At 46.8% G+C, this 13238-nt stretch overlaps 3 protein-coding genes across 5 annotated transcripts; 2 read left to right on the top strand and 1 right to left on the bottom strand.

Moving 5' to 3' along the window:
* Positions 1-28: 28 nt before the first annotated feature.
* Positions 29-3295, bottom strand: LOC119220861 (PI-PLC X domain-containing protein 1-like). The gene is made up of 7 exons (XM_037477153.2): positions 2329-3295; positions 2119-2255; positions 1738-1863; positions 1499-1654; positions 1162-1274; positions 890-960; positions 29-754 (listed from the first exon to the last, which is right to left on the bottom strand). Exons 1-7 carry the CDS (start codon positions 2414-2416, stop codon positions 489-491), a joined length of 957 nt encoding a protein of 318 aa, XP_037333050.2. The 5' UTR covers positions 2417-3295; the 3' UTR covers positions 29-488.
* Positions 3296-4117: 822 nt separating this feature from the next.
* Positions 4118-7706, top strand: LOC119223237 (four and a half LIM domains protein 2-like). Of its 2 annotated transcripts, none has more exons than XM_037480821.2 (6): positions 4118-4244; positions 5270-5457; positions 5551-5725; positions 5993-6162; positions 6405-6591; positions 6932-7706. In XM_037480821.2, exons 1-6 carry the CDS (start codon positions 4181-4183, stop codon positions 7081-7083), a joined length of 936 nt encoding a protein of 311 aa, XP_037336718.1. In that variant the 5' UTR covers positions 4118-4180; the 3' UTR covers positions 7084-7706. The 2 variants fall into 2 exon arrangements, with proteins under 2 accessions (XP_037336718.1, XP_037337182.1); XM_037481285.2 differs by lacking the exon at positions 4118-4244 and adding an exon at positions 4258-4378.
* Positions 7707-7930: 224 nt separating this feature from the next.
* c3h7orf57 (chromosome 3 C7orf57 homolog) lies at positions 7931-13049 on the top strand. 2 transcript variants are annotated; one of them, XM_037463663.2, is made up of 8 exons: positions 7931-8076; positions 8981-9072; positions 9290-9475; positions 9586-9673; positions 9982-10108; positions 10610-10674; positions 10769-10875; positions 10977-13049. In XM_037463663.2, the coding sequence occupies exons 2-8, from the start codon at positions 9015-9017 to the stop codon at positions 11033-11035; spliced, it is 690 nt and encodes a 229-aa protein (XP_037319560.2). In that variant the 5' UTR covers positions 7931-8076; positions 8981-9014; the 3' UTR covers positions 11036-13049. The 2 variants fall into 2 exon arrangements, with proteins under 2 accessions (XP_037319560.2, XP_037319568.2); XM_037463671.2 differs by having other exon boundaries at positions 7936-8076; positions 9007-9072.
* Positions 13050-13238: the final 189 nt, after the last annotated feature.

Genomic DNA, 13238 nt, shown 5'->3' with positions numbered 1-13238 from the left:
AATCAATGAGTTCAATGTAAACCTCGGATAGAATTGTGCAGCATCGGCACTTTTTTATTTTAAGTGCAACAGTTTAGTTATTTTTTGTCTGTGAAGGTTTCGGCACTACTGTGGATCTGCAATGAAAGAAATCCTCCTCCCCTCAAGACCGAGGACCGTGCGGCTCAACCAAAGCTCACAGGTGACACAGACACCCTTTGAACATGTGCACAGATACTTATGCATTTACGCTAGTAACGGCATTAATGCTTTTGCCACATTTATCATTATTGACTGCTGTACGTAAACCCCTCACGGACATCAGAGTTTTACAAATTAGCTTAATTAACGGGGCGCTGTGTAATATATGGAAGTGAATTTTTACAAACAGCAAGGAATGCAGAAAGAATACAAAATGCATCGGGACGAACTAAAATAGGATAAAAAAAATACGTTCGATTTATCTCCATGTTGGCCCTCTAGTCCTGTTGCCACGGCAACGGCCAACGTCATCTGCGCGAGCTGCTCCCGGCGTCCGGAGCGGCGAGCAGTTTGTAATTCAGTCCGACCACGAGCGAGCAGAAGCGACTCAGCGCCACGAAGTCGCAGCAGAGGACGTTGACGGCGCCGGCCTCCCGGCCCGGCCGCTGCTCGCCGGCCCAGCCGAGCAGCGGCGGGAGCGCCCTCGCCGTCATCCTCCTCATGCCCTGGAGCGGGTGCAGGAGGACGTAGAGAGCGTCCTCCGTCAGGTTCAGACCGCTGACGTAGAAACCGGCTGCAAACCCAACCGGGAGAGAGAGTGTTGCAGATTTGACAGCATTCTCCATGACTTTTTCCTATTTTAAGTACATTCGCTACAATGTCTGCACCTCCTTCTACTGCAGGACTTTTTTCCTAATTGGAATATTACCTGGTCTTCCTTTGTGCTTCTGGTCCTCCAGGTAGGCAATCACCTTCATAGGATCTGGGCTGTCTGCATACCTGCAGTCAGTTAATGGTTTAATTATTGGATTCGATTTACATCTCAGTGAAAGGATGTCAGAGGTAGTCGATTATGTGATATTGTGTGATAACACATTCTTTGGATGCACAACCCTGCAAATGTAATATGTAAAAGCTACCTGTAAAAATGGAACTATTGGGTACAAAGATTTAAAGCTCCCATGTTGCGCATTTATTTACCTGTAAGGTATTTCCGGCCATAGCTCCGGGTGCAGGAGCACCATCGGCGGGTTGCTATAGGAAACCACGACCTGCTGACCTCTGGACCAACAGGAGCGCAGCGTGGGAATGTCCTGCATATGAACGCACATATTAAGTATTTTATATCTTTAGAACTAAAATATAGCATTAATATATTTAATTTACATTGATACAACACAACAGATCCTCACTTTTGTGAAACTGGAAGCAAAGAATGTCTGATGTTGGCCTAAGAAAACAACCCTTTGGTTGGTTTTGTTAACCATAAAAATGATGCACTAATTGATTAATCATTCCAGAGTGTCGGCCCGGTTACCCGTGAGCGGCAGAGTTTCTCTCCGAACAGAGTGATGATGAACTCTGCAAGGAGGACGTGATCTTCATCGGTTAGCGATTCGAAATGCGAGCAGGAAACGATGACGATCTCTTTTGGATGAGCGTCCAGCCAAGAAGCCAGTTCGTGCAGGGCCTCCTGCACACAAACACACAAACAAAGCCTGTGGTTCAAAGTGAATCCTGTTCAAACTGCATATGTGTGTGTGTGTGTGTGTGTACCTTCACAGTCATCAGTGTGTAGATGCCGTGGGCAAAGAACAATGTGCTGCCACCAGCTGGCTTCCTGGCAATCCGCAGGTCCAAGAAACGAACGCCAAGCTCACACTGATCACTGAGGACCGATTGCTACTCGCACACGTGGAAGAACAGGACCAGAATAATGTTTTAAAACTTGGTAGATCGCTTGATGAGAATAAAACTCTGGCAAATGTATTGTATACTTTGAGATTAGATTACATTCAACCAAATGTACAGCATCCAAACAAAGGTCCTGTGGTCGCACACAGGCCTGCCTGCCTGCGTGCGCGTGCGTGCGTGCGTGCGTGCGTGCGTGCGTGCGTGCGTGCGTGCGTGCGTGCGTGCGCGCGCGTGCCCCTCTACCTGCGTGGTGGCCCACAGGGAGACGCAGGTTCGAGTCCAGCAGGGGAACAGCCGGTCGATCGCTCTGAGGACGCAGGACTCGGATCTCAGGACGGGCGATGAGACGTCCAGGCAGAAGGACATGCTGTCGTGGCTCCCTGCGGTGAGAGGCGTCAATGACGTCACGGCAGCGACACACAGAAGACACTCGACCTGTCCGCGGTGTTTTACCGGGTAGAGCCAGGTTCCACAGCGGGACGTCCAGCAGCTCCCCGGGCAGGCGGGACATCCAGTCCGGGTTCCCCCCCTCGTCTTCCATGTTCTTCAGCGGAAATGTTCCGCTGTTTTATTCCTTCGGTGTTTAGCTAAATAGTTCCTGTTTTCATAGCGGAAGCTCCGCTTCCCTGTTTTGGATTCGAACCCCGTTTGTTTACAAAGTTTTCCGGATGTGAAAACCCCCCAAACTGCTTTAAAGCTGATGGTTTTATCCATAGATGACGATATCCAGCTAGCGCTTCCTGTGATATCCTTCAAAATAAAACCTGGTGGAAGTTCCATTCATGAAACCTCGATGACATTATAATGGAAAATGTACTAATCTTGCAAGACTAAGCTACAGTTTCAAGTGTAAGTTATAGTTGGGCTTGAATATAAACTTATTTCCTATGGTAAAACCCCATGTGAACAATGTGAAAAGTTGATTTCAAGGTCAAATAAGTATAGATGTAATGCGACACATGATGTTTTTCCCATGTCCATGACAACACATTCTTTATTCATCCTTCTATCATATCAAATACAGCCCAAATGAAGTAATAAAGTCTTTAAAAAAATCAACTTTATGCAGTACTAGATTTTAAATGGCTTTGATTGAATTAAATACGACCTTATAAAGGGCCTGTTTAGAGTTGTTTTCGGTCAATTTATTTGAAACTAGATAATGGAGAAATGGAAAATATTCAGAAACATTCGATGAAGTCCTTTTCTTAGAAAGGCATTTATCTCGTTACCTATCCTCCTGCCGCTCTGCTCGGGACAGCGTTTTTCTCCAGGCTGTGTACCTTCACCAGATGTTTACATGACCTTTGTAAAGCATGCTTTCTGAGAAAGAGCTTGCGTCTCGAAGTCTCCTTTAGTTCATTTTGAAAGGGCCCTTCTTGCAGTGAACGGGGGCCGCAGGTACGTAAAAACATGACCCAGAAAATTGTACACCAACTCCTTAAATGTCAACTGGAACATACCAGCGCTCATTGGAGTCACACATGGATGGATTATTCCAGTACTTTTTACTGCAGAAATTAAGCTAAGCACTATCATGTGGCTGCAGTTTAAATGTGAGATGACTTGCTGTTTCTTTGAACCACTGAAAGAAAGTGAACCGAGATGTTGTTGTTGTTGTTGTCTGGTGTTGTCTTGTATACAGTCACTGATTCATCCTCCATCTCATTAGTTTTTATTTTACAATTGCATACATGGATGCAGGCATCAAAATTCAACAGTTCAGGGGCAGAAATGACAAAATGAAAAACATGGCATCGATAAACTGGACTCATCTGATCTCCCGCTTAATCCTAGTTAAATTAAGTGTAATCAAATCAAGAGATCAAGGTCATTTTCTATGAAATCCCTATTTGATTTGAGGGCATTGCTTTGAAACGCTGTCTTATGATCTGAGCTTTCTCAAAACATTCACATGTTTTCCTTCGGTTTGCACCTGGTTCGCTAATCCTCAGGTATGACAATAAAGTTTATTCCCATCCTGACATCACAAGTGTGGTTTTTCTGCTATTTCGCCATAATAACCCCCCATGAAATGTGTTTGTATTTCTATTCATATCTTCACACATCGTGTCTATGTTTTAGATATGTTGCATTTGGTCTAATGCCGTTTAAAGTTGTGTCCTCTAGAAGTGATTTCATGCTCGTGGCTTTCGACTTTAGGAACTTTCAGGGATTTTCTGCCTTTTGGCTCTAATATATATAGACGTCTAAATATAACCCTGACCTGCCCCCTCTGGTCACACCACCAACTCAACTCCCAGCGCCGGCCTGCCTCACATCCAGCCTTGATTTTAAAAGGCAGATGGAGGACGGCGCTCAGGAGACACCTCCGGACTCTGTGTGGACGCCGGCTCTCCCTCCGACAGGTGAGACCTCTCTCTTCACCTGCGGGCCCCGTCTCCCAGCCGATGTCCTTCCCTCTGCTCGCGTCAGAGTCGCACAGTGTACGGCGCCACGTTCTACTGAACACTAATTGTGTCCGTTATTTCGCCATCGCTCGGTGAGAAAAACCCGGGATTAGGGGATTATTTAAATAACACTTGCCTGGATTGGAAGGCGTGTATTTGTCGAAAAGCTGTTGTATTTTCATCTTAAAATGACATCAAGTCGTTTCCGTTGGAGCGGCACACGTGATGGACGGGAGGAGAAGAAGATTCCTGGAAGCTTAAGATGAGGAACATCTCCTTATTAGATGCTTTAGGATAATAGAGGGTACCAAGGACTTAGAAAAGGTGGTGTTTGTTGTGATTAAGTATTTACCAGAGTGTAGAGATGTTTTAAGTTTATTTATTTATTTCAATAAAATCTTCCTTATACCAAGTACAGTCCAGGTTTTGTGGAAGCTTACGTGGGGCCACTCGCTGAAGACTTTCTTCACTTTTAATAAAATAAAAATGAGGTGAATCTGAGTGGATAAAATACCTGGTTCTCGTCTCCGTCTTCATGACAAATGAAGAAACCCTGACTGCTCTTCATCCAACTATCCCATCAGTAGATCATCTCTGTTTTACCTACATTACACTTTTTTTCTTTCAATTTGTGCCATCGATAGAAATCTTCTAACCCATAAACAAGAAGAATTGACTTATTGTATGACGCGCTCCTTTGAGCTTTCTCCCTTTCTCCTCTCAGTTCTTCTCCTCCTTCTACCTTTGCTATTAACTGGTTCCTCTCCTCTCTCCTCCTCATCGCATTCACCCTCTTCAGTTGGGATTAGTCTCTTTTGGAGTAAACCGAATTTAAAAATCACGTTATGTCCATTATCGGAGTGGAAGTCGTTTGCCCTGCAGTGTGTTTCCAATAGGCCCGATAATCCATTCATGGGACTGTTTGTCGGTTTAATTGCATCCTGCGTCCTGCCCTCGATCCTCTCCCTATTTTCGTCTTGCAGGACAGAAGACGCCGAGAGGAGCCCCCGCCACGATGGCCGAGCGCTACGACTGCACGGAGTGCGCGGAGTCTCTGTACGGACAGAAGTACATCCTGAGGGAGGACGACCCCTTCTGCGTGAAGTGCTTCGAGGACCTGTTCTCCAGCAACTGTGAAGTGTGCCAGAAGCCCATCAGCTGCACCAGCAAGGTCCAAGTGTTCCTTCACCCAGCAGCTCCCCCGCCCTCCCTCCCACGCCGCGTTTCTGTTTTCTAACCAAACCAAACCCCCCCCCCCCTGCAGGATCTGTCCTACAAGGAGCGCCACTGGCACTGCGAGTGCTTCCTCTGCGTCAAGTGCGAGCGATCGCTGGTGGATCGGCCCTTCGCCACCAAGGACGACGTGCCCATGTGCATCGAGTGCTACAGCAACGAGTACTCCTCCAAGTGCCATGCGTGCCTCAAGACCATCATGCCAGGTGGGGGGGGGGGGGGGGGGGCTCCTCGACTTCTCCCCCGGGGTCCTGTGCTTCTTATTATTTTCATCAATCCAATCAGGCCGGAGACCTCTAATTACTGTGCAAATGTCCCCCGGCGGCGAGAGGGGACATTTAATTAATTGGTGGAGTCTGATCCAAATGCCGGAGGTGGAACCGGCTGTATATTTAATTATTGATGTCTCTCTTTCTCCATCGCTCACTCTCTGTCTGTCTTCCTATGCCCCCCCCCGCCCCCCCACCACCCAGGCACCAAAAAGATGGAGCATAGGGGCAACAGTTGGCATGAGAATTGTTTCACCTGCAACCGCTGCCAGCAGCCCATGGGCACCAGGAGCTTCATCCAGAAGGAGGCCGACCACTACTGCCTGCCCTGCTACGAGAAGCAGTTTGCCAAGCAGTGCGTCCACTGCAAGAAGGTGAAACGCCGCCTGCCATCTGCAGGCCGTCGGGTCGTGACTCAGTGTTCTGTTTCAGAGGCATTCAGGGGCTAAGTGAAGGTTTGAGCCTGGACATCCAAATCACTGCAGTATGAATAACACGGATTAAGCTGCAGGAATCCATACTTTCAAAGATCTGACACGTTTCTATTTCCAAAAGTTCGATAGTTATTTCCAGGTGTTCCAGGTGTACTGTAACCGATGGGTTTCTCTTGTCTCAGCCCATCACCACCGGAGGAGTGAACTACCGGGACCAGCCGTGGCACAAGGAGTGCTTCGTTTGCATCGGCTGCAGGCAGCAGCTGGCCGGGCAGCGGTTCACCTCCCGGGACGACTTTGCCTACTGCCTCAACTGCTTCTGCAACCTGTTTGCCAAGAAATGCGCCCACTGCACCACCCCGATCAGTGGTAGGGTGTCAACGAGCATCAAACACAAGTGCAGGTTGGATGGGGGTAAAAAAAAACAAAAAAACGATCAGGACGTTTGAAGGGAAGTCACAACAATTCACTGGTGCTGCCATTTATTCACCGGCCCGTACTGCTTTTCATCTGCTTAAACCGAGGTGACGTCTGATTGCACGTAGCATTCCCACGTGAACTACATGCGACACAAGTAACCACAGCACAAATTACGCCTTTATATGCTGCCCAATGCGTATCCAATTACCACCAATTACAGGGTTATTGCATTACAAATGTCCCGGGACTTTTCGTTGGTGCCTCATGGCTCCTCTTGGTTGCTTCTCAGGTCTCGGAGGCAGCAAGTACATCTCGTTTGAGCAGCGCCAGTGGCACAACGACTGCTTCAACTGCAAAAAGTGCTGCGTGTCCCTGGTGGGTCGAGGTTTCCTGACGTGCAAAGACGACATCCTCTGCCCCGACTGCGTCAAGGAGCTCTGAGCGGTCTCCGAGGCCCAATTTAAGAAACCCCAATGCAGAGGGCGTCGGCAGCATTCTCCTCAACGTGTATTGATTTCTCAGACATGAACCCGTTCTCACTGCTGAGGCTTTACTGCATGTGCTGATGACACTTGGTTGAATACATCCGAGTTGAAGTCTTTGTTCTCTGAAACATTCCTAATTGAAATGCAATGTCAAGTTTCCCCCCAAAAAAGTGTATTAAATTGTCGGTGTTGCATCCAAATAACCCTTTGCAAAACTATGTAACATTATATTTAGAGCAAGTTATGTTATTGTTCTTAACACTGTTAACATGTTACAATCTAATACTACTAATACTGTTCATTTGAAATACATACATTCTGTTTATTGCATAACAAAGATTGAAAAATCATTATTGGTCAGTGATGCAAACATTTCAATGACTGTCCGGTTAGTATTTTAATCCACATTTATGTTACTTTGCTAAAATGTGTGTTTTTAAAATGTTAACAAAATCCACAACAAATAGCACAAAGTGTATATGTGTCGTATTAAATGGTCAATGAAATAGTAACTAATTAATTTTAGTTACTAATTAAAGTGTGGAATTAATGGTAATAATACAATAAACTATTTTAATCATCCAATTTGTTGTTGTAACGGAATGTTAACAAATAGCTTTTGTTTCCGATCATCCTAAAGAAAAACGATCGTCTCTAAGCGTATTTGCAGCAAGACATTCAAGATGAGCTCTCACTCTATCATGTTTAAAATATCCGGTTTTCGGTGAATAAACTTGCGGATTTCAAAACGCTAACTCCACAGCCTGCAAAATCCCGCCAGCCTTTGTTGGAAATACACGATCTTTGTTTAGCGCACAGGAAGTCGGCAGCAGGTGCCACCGGAAGTGTGCGCGGTCCAGCCTTTGCCTGCAGAAAGGGAGGGAGCGAGTGGCGTGTAATTGCAACAAGCCTCTCAGCAATTAAATCCAAAATAAGAACATCATATAACGTGAGTATTGCGTTGGATTCTGGATGAGTTGTAGCGAAAGTTGCGCCCGGAAAGAGCAGCGCCGTTGCAGGGCTCAGTAAAGTTAGCCGGTGGAAAGCCGCTGCGGCAGCTAGCTAGGCGGCTAACTAAATTAGCATGGCTTTGTTAGCTAACTGTACATGCTAATTTATTATTATTCCTCTAAAAGATGCGTGTTGAGTGTCTCTCAACTCTGCGCGTTTATATATAATGAATGCACGGTGTTAATGCACCATCTACAATTTTACGCCAGCTTTCGTGTAATATACATCCTCTGCAGAAGGGACTTTAAAAAATAAAAAAAATCAAATTTCTTTTTTATTAAGTGTAGTGTTCTTGATGGTAGCTGAAACAATGATCGTTAGCTCAATAAGGGTCGTGTTATTCCCCCCTCGGTAATGCTAACGTCATTGCATCTGTCGGATGGAGGCGCGCTAACGGGCCGCTCGCTCACATATGGGAGGAAAGGGTGAAACAGAAGGCCACGCTCCGTTGGAAAAATCGATCATTTAAGGCCGCTTCGACATTAATGAATGCTAAATTGTGGCGTTTTTTTAAAACATGACTTGCTTTATTTTCGCAGCATTCCTTCGGTTAATTCGGCTCGGATACTATTTAATAGTAAATAGTATAAAATCATAAAATCACAGTTTCTGTAAGTGGGTTTTGGCCACTGTCCTTCGTCCATTTTGGTGGAGGATGAGTAAGGAAAAAAATAGACAAGACATCTATTGTACTGAAAAAATGTGTGTGCAACAAGTAATTTTCAGAGTTGTGTTGAGAATTTTTAAAAGAAACTATTTAGGGCCTTAAATCGTATGTAGTATGCTTGCTAATAAGTGCAGTTGGCCTGTATTTACATGATGTTTTTATCTGCTTTTAACAGACTAAAAAGGTTCCCCTGCTCTTCAGATTGTCAGATGTCTAGCGCGGAAATGAGTGCTGCGGCGCCCAACCACCGAAGGACCAAACCCGGCGGTAAGACCCGGCTCCTTGGCCTGCATTTAAATACCCAAAGCTAGGGGACGCTTTCTTTTAGTTTAACGCGGCTGAAATAAGCTTTGCTTTTAAGAATTGGGTTACCAGCTTTGCTCCTTAAACACGCACTGCATCAGCATCATTTTTTGGGGGGGGGCGTGCATTATTTAGTAGGAGCTACGCAAATGGATGGAGCCTAACTCTCAGGTCATTGCAGGCATAAAAACCGTGGCTGCGAGCAGCGGCGGAGGCGGCGGCGCCACCGGACCGACCTCCCAGATCCCGGGTCTGTCCCAGACCGCCGACGAAACCTCCCCGGTGGAGAGGACCAGCGGGAGGCGGGTCGGCATCTTCGCTTCGGACTCCGAGTACGTCAAGCTCGCAAAGGGAGGGGGACACAAAGGTAAAGTTGAAAATGTGATGCTTGTACCGCCATTACCATTTATCATATTTATTGGAATGGTCAACTCTTAAATTGTTAAAGTGTTTTAAAACCCCACGTTGTCTCTGCAGGGCTGTTGAGTCATGATGACGATGAAGCCGATGACCTTCCCACAACGGCCTACAACCCGCCCAACTGGTTTGGAGATGAGTCAAAGGGGTGAGAGCAAGCTAACGGGAAAGGGGGGGTGTGTGCCACTCAAAGACGAACCTGAACATGTTCTAAAGTCTGTTTCCCAACGCACATACATGCTGTGGCCTAAAATAACAGTCAAAAGACGCCGTGAGTATTAAATAAGGAGACCTCATCTTTCTCTAGGGGCGGGGCTTGAGAGACTCTGCTGGTATTTTTTATTTTTTTAAGATGAAACCCAGCTGGGCGGAAGCGCCCGGGTCACAGCGGGCGTCTCCCCACAATGTGATGTCATTGCGCGTGGATCATCACCAGCGTGGTTTTGTGCTTTGCAGCGGGAACAAACCCACGTCTCCCGACGGCGTGAGGATGGCGAGCCGTCAGCCAATGGCTGCGCCCTTTGGGACTGATAACAGTTCGTCCTGGGAAAGCGGTGATAGAATTTCCCCTCATAAAGAGAAGGTGAATGGACCAAGCTAGTCACCCCCCCACCCCTCACCCCCACCCCCCCAAACATTTATACCATCTTGATGTCTTTCATCCTTTTTTTAATCCATTTATTTTACATTTTTTTACCACCACCACCTTTCCGCCTTTTTTTTTTCCTCCACCCGATTTTGCTCCACCGTCGCCTTTTTTGGGTGTAGTTTCCTCCCGGTGCTTTGGCTGCGTGCTCGATCCGTGGAAACGTTTCATTGGCTGTTTGTTTCATATCCGTTTCCAGGTAAGTGCAGAGCGGTGCGTCCCATTAAACGGGTTTTTTAAATCCCACTTGGTGCTGAAGGACTCGGGCTGGTTTTTATTTATTTTTTGTTCATGCCAGTTTCTTCAATCGCTTCCCATTGCATGACACCTGAAGCTCCCCCTCCATAACTCCACCCTTTTCCTCCGTCACAACGATGTGTCCAACCTGCTCCTCAGCTGTATGTTTGTGAATAAGGTGGTGTCTCCTCCGTCCTCCAGGCGTCTCCTGACGGAGTTGCCGACGAGATGGAAGGTCTGTCCATGACCAACAAGTACAAGAGAACGTGAGTATCGGTGCTCGTCCCGGAGAAGGGGAAACCTCCCGGTGAGACAAAGGGGCGTTCACCATGACCTCTCGCCCCCCCCCCCCCCCCCCAGGTGTTACGAGAAGAAGGCCCCCCCGGTCAGCATGACCCGCCTGCTGAGTCACGGCTACATGGCGGACAAGAAGAAGTCGGTCGAGAACGACGACGACGACGCTTCAAGTACGACCCGGGCGCCACCGCGCAGTTAACAGGTGTTTGTTTTCATTCGTTGAGGGGTGCTGACGTGTGCTTCGCCCCCCCCCCCCCCCCCCCCCATCCAGGTGTGACCTCGGAACAGACCAGCACCACGGTGACGGAGGACGTGGGGGAGCTGGAGTAGTGCGCGTCCAGCTGGTGAAGGAAGAGGGGGCTCGTTGTAACACTGCTTCAAGGTTCCTACAAATCCCCCCCCCCCCCCCCCCCCCCCCCTCGGATTCACTTGCATTTGTTGTACATCCACTGACTGTTAGGTTTGGTACTCATGTTTATGCAAAGGTGCTGTGCTCCTATTTATTTGCTCTCATTTGTATAAAAGAGTTCAGGCTGATTTTTTTCCTGGTGTTGGTTCTCGCGCTGTGTTTCTTTTTCTTTTCACACATTTTATTTCTGTGTTGACGTTTCTCTCGATTTGACAGACGAGTTGCGCTGAGGGGGAGGAACTAACCGTTAGTTTCCCCCCCCTGGTTGTATGAAGATCGAGTCGGTGAATTTAAAGTGTCTGTGCTGATGAAATGTGGTTCAAGTGACGTGAGGTATTATCAGTTTGGACCCCCCCCCCCCTCTCTGAAGGGACGCTGGAGGTTTGTGTGTGTGTGTGTTTTCGGCTTCAGAGGTGGAAACGATCATTGGTTGAGACAGCTGCTGCCAGATGTCAGTTCATCCTGAACGAGGAAAGAGGCCCAAGATGATTTCTTTAGGTTGCTGCCCCCCCCCCCCCCCCCCCCCCCCGAGATCAAATCCAGAACCGCGTTATCCGGCTGCTATTCGTCCATCAACCAGAAGAAAAATGCCTCATTAAGAAATGCACTGAGCTTAAGGTAGTTCCAGAAGGGTTTGGATACTATCAGGTGCTGCAACATTGATTCCATTCTGATTCTTAACACTGCAGAGTGTTTATTCATCACTACACTAGGTCTGTCCTGCACGTTTAGGGCCCCCCCCCCCCCCCCCCCCCGGTGCTTACATCCCTGTTCTGCCTCATAAAGCCAAACCTCCTGCAACAGCACATGAAGGGTTCTGTGAGGTTTGACCCTTAAGTGAGTTCTCAGTAAGCCAACCAAGCAGTTTGTCTTCTTTTGTTACTGCCTGATCCCAACAAGCCTCCCTCTCATCAACCGTTACCACGGCAACATTTTAGCATTTGAAGACTTCTAACCATCAAAACACATTTAAGAATGAAGGCACCTGCCATGCTGATTCTTTTTAATCTTCACATTTAACTTGAAATGATCTAAAGTACTTTTAGGTTTTAGGAAACTTTCGCTACTCATCTCATGATGGGCTAATATTTCTTTTTGTGCGAGACTTAATTGCATAATTGGTAATCGGGGTATCTGCATCCAGGTTGCGTTTAGTTTACTGAGCATGTCACCTGGAACCACTAGGAAGATGCTTTCAAACACGTATGAAACTAACAAGGTCTTAAGACGCCTTAAATCTGACTGTCAGCACTTTCACACCATTTTTAGTTTGTTTTGCCTTAAAGTCTCGTGTTGAGTGAGATCAAGGTCCGTGGGTGGAGGAGGAGGTCAATGCCTCCACCTCTTTGCCCCCTCCGCTTGCAGGGGACTGATAGGATATCTTCTTTTTTTTATTTTCGGTACATTCCAGCTCAACAGTTCTACTTTTAAACCATGAAATCCTCATCCAGCAGAGGAAGAGGATGGGAATTATTTAGATTGAATCTCCGGGTTTTTCCTCGTGAATGCAGCACGCTCATCACTCTCTGGGACGCGAGGCAGCAGAAGCAGACTGTCGTTTTGAAAAGAGCTCGAAATGTGTGTCATGCTCAACACGGCGATGCATTATTTATCTGTATGTGGTACTAAAGTATTAAAGTAGCCGCACTGGACCTTGCAGTAGAAGGAATGGCGGATGCGTCGTGTTTTTGATGTGGTTGCGCTGATGAACAGGTTCATTTTGTAGTTTTAGTTCTTGTACCCCCCCCCCCTTCCCCCATTGCTTATTTTTTATGTGCAAATGTACCAGAAGAGACTGAAGACTGCTTTTAAACAGAGTATCCCTCAAGTGTTTGGAGAGAAATCCAGCTGACGCCTCGATGTAAGACCCCCCCCCCCCTTTCCCTCACTGCACACAGACTCTCCATCATTCCAATAAATGGGCATGTGCATGTACTCGTGTGCTGTCTTTCTTCAAGCTCATTTTAGGACATTAGTTATTACATTTACATAATTTGTATTTTAAAAAAACAAATTAACTGAGCAAATTAATTGAACGGTGTTAATAAAATGCATCTTAATGTTGTACCTGAAAGTAGCTTCTATTCAAGACTATTTTATTAAATAGCTTTTATTCACAAAGGT

This window comes from Pungitius pungitius, chromosome 3 (assembly GCF_949316345.1).
Source record: "Pungitius pungitius chromosome 3, fPunPun2.1, whole genome shotgun sequence".
NCBI classification, from domain to species: domain Eukaryota; kingdom Metazoa; phylum Chordata; class Actinopteri; order Perciformes; family Gasterosteidae; genus Pungitius; species Pungitius pungitius.
This window is presented reverse-complemented; position numbering and strand designations above follow the sequence as displayed.

What these genes read in the sequence shown, in the direction of transcription:
- c3h7orf57 (XM_037463663.2), top strand. Translation starts at nt 9,015, where the DNA reads ATGTCTAGCGCGGAAATGAGTGCTGCGGCGCCCAACCACCGAAGGACC. An exon ending in TTTCCCCTCATAAAGAGAAG is followed by an intron (nt 10,109 to 10,609) that starts GTGAATGGACCA and finishes TCCGTCCTCCAG; the next exon opens with GCGTCTCCTGACGGAGTTGC. An exon ending in ACCAACAAGTACAAGAGAAC is followed by an intron (nt 10,675 to 10,768) that starts GTGAGTATCGGT and finishes CCCCCCCCCCAG; the next exon opens with GTGTTACGAGAAGAAGGCCC.
- LOC119220861 (XM_037477153.2), bottom strand. Translation starts at nt 2,416, where the DNA reads ATGGAAGACGAGGGGGGGAACCCGGACTGGATGTCCCGCCTGCCCGGG. An exon ending in CCCTGTGGGCCACCACGCAG is followed by an intron (nt 1,864 to 2,118) that starts GTAGAGGGGCAC and finishes GTGTGCGAGTAG; the next exon opens with CAATCGGTCCTCAGTGATCA. An exon ending in GAAGCACAAAGGAAGACCAG is followed by an intron (nt 755 to 889) that starts GTAATATTCCAA and finishes TTGGGTTTGCAG; the next exon opens with CCGGTTTCTACGTCAGCGGT.
- LOC119223237 (XM_037480821.2), top strand. Translation starts at nt 4,181, where the DNA reads ATGGAGGACGGCGCTCAGGAGACACCTCCGGACTCTGTGTGGACGCCG. An exon ending in AGTGCGTCCACTGCAAGAAG is followed by an intron (nt 6,163 to 6,404) that starts GTGAAACGCCGC and finishes CTCTTGTCTCAG; the next exon opens with CCCATCACCACCGGAGGAGT. An exon ending in CTGCACCACCCCGATCAGTG is followed by an intron (nt 6,592 to 6,931) that starts GTAGGGTGTCAA and finishes GTTGCTTCTCAG; the next exon opens with GTCTCGGAGGCAGCAAGTAC.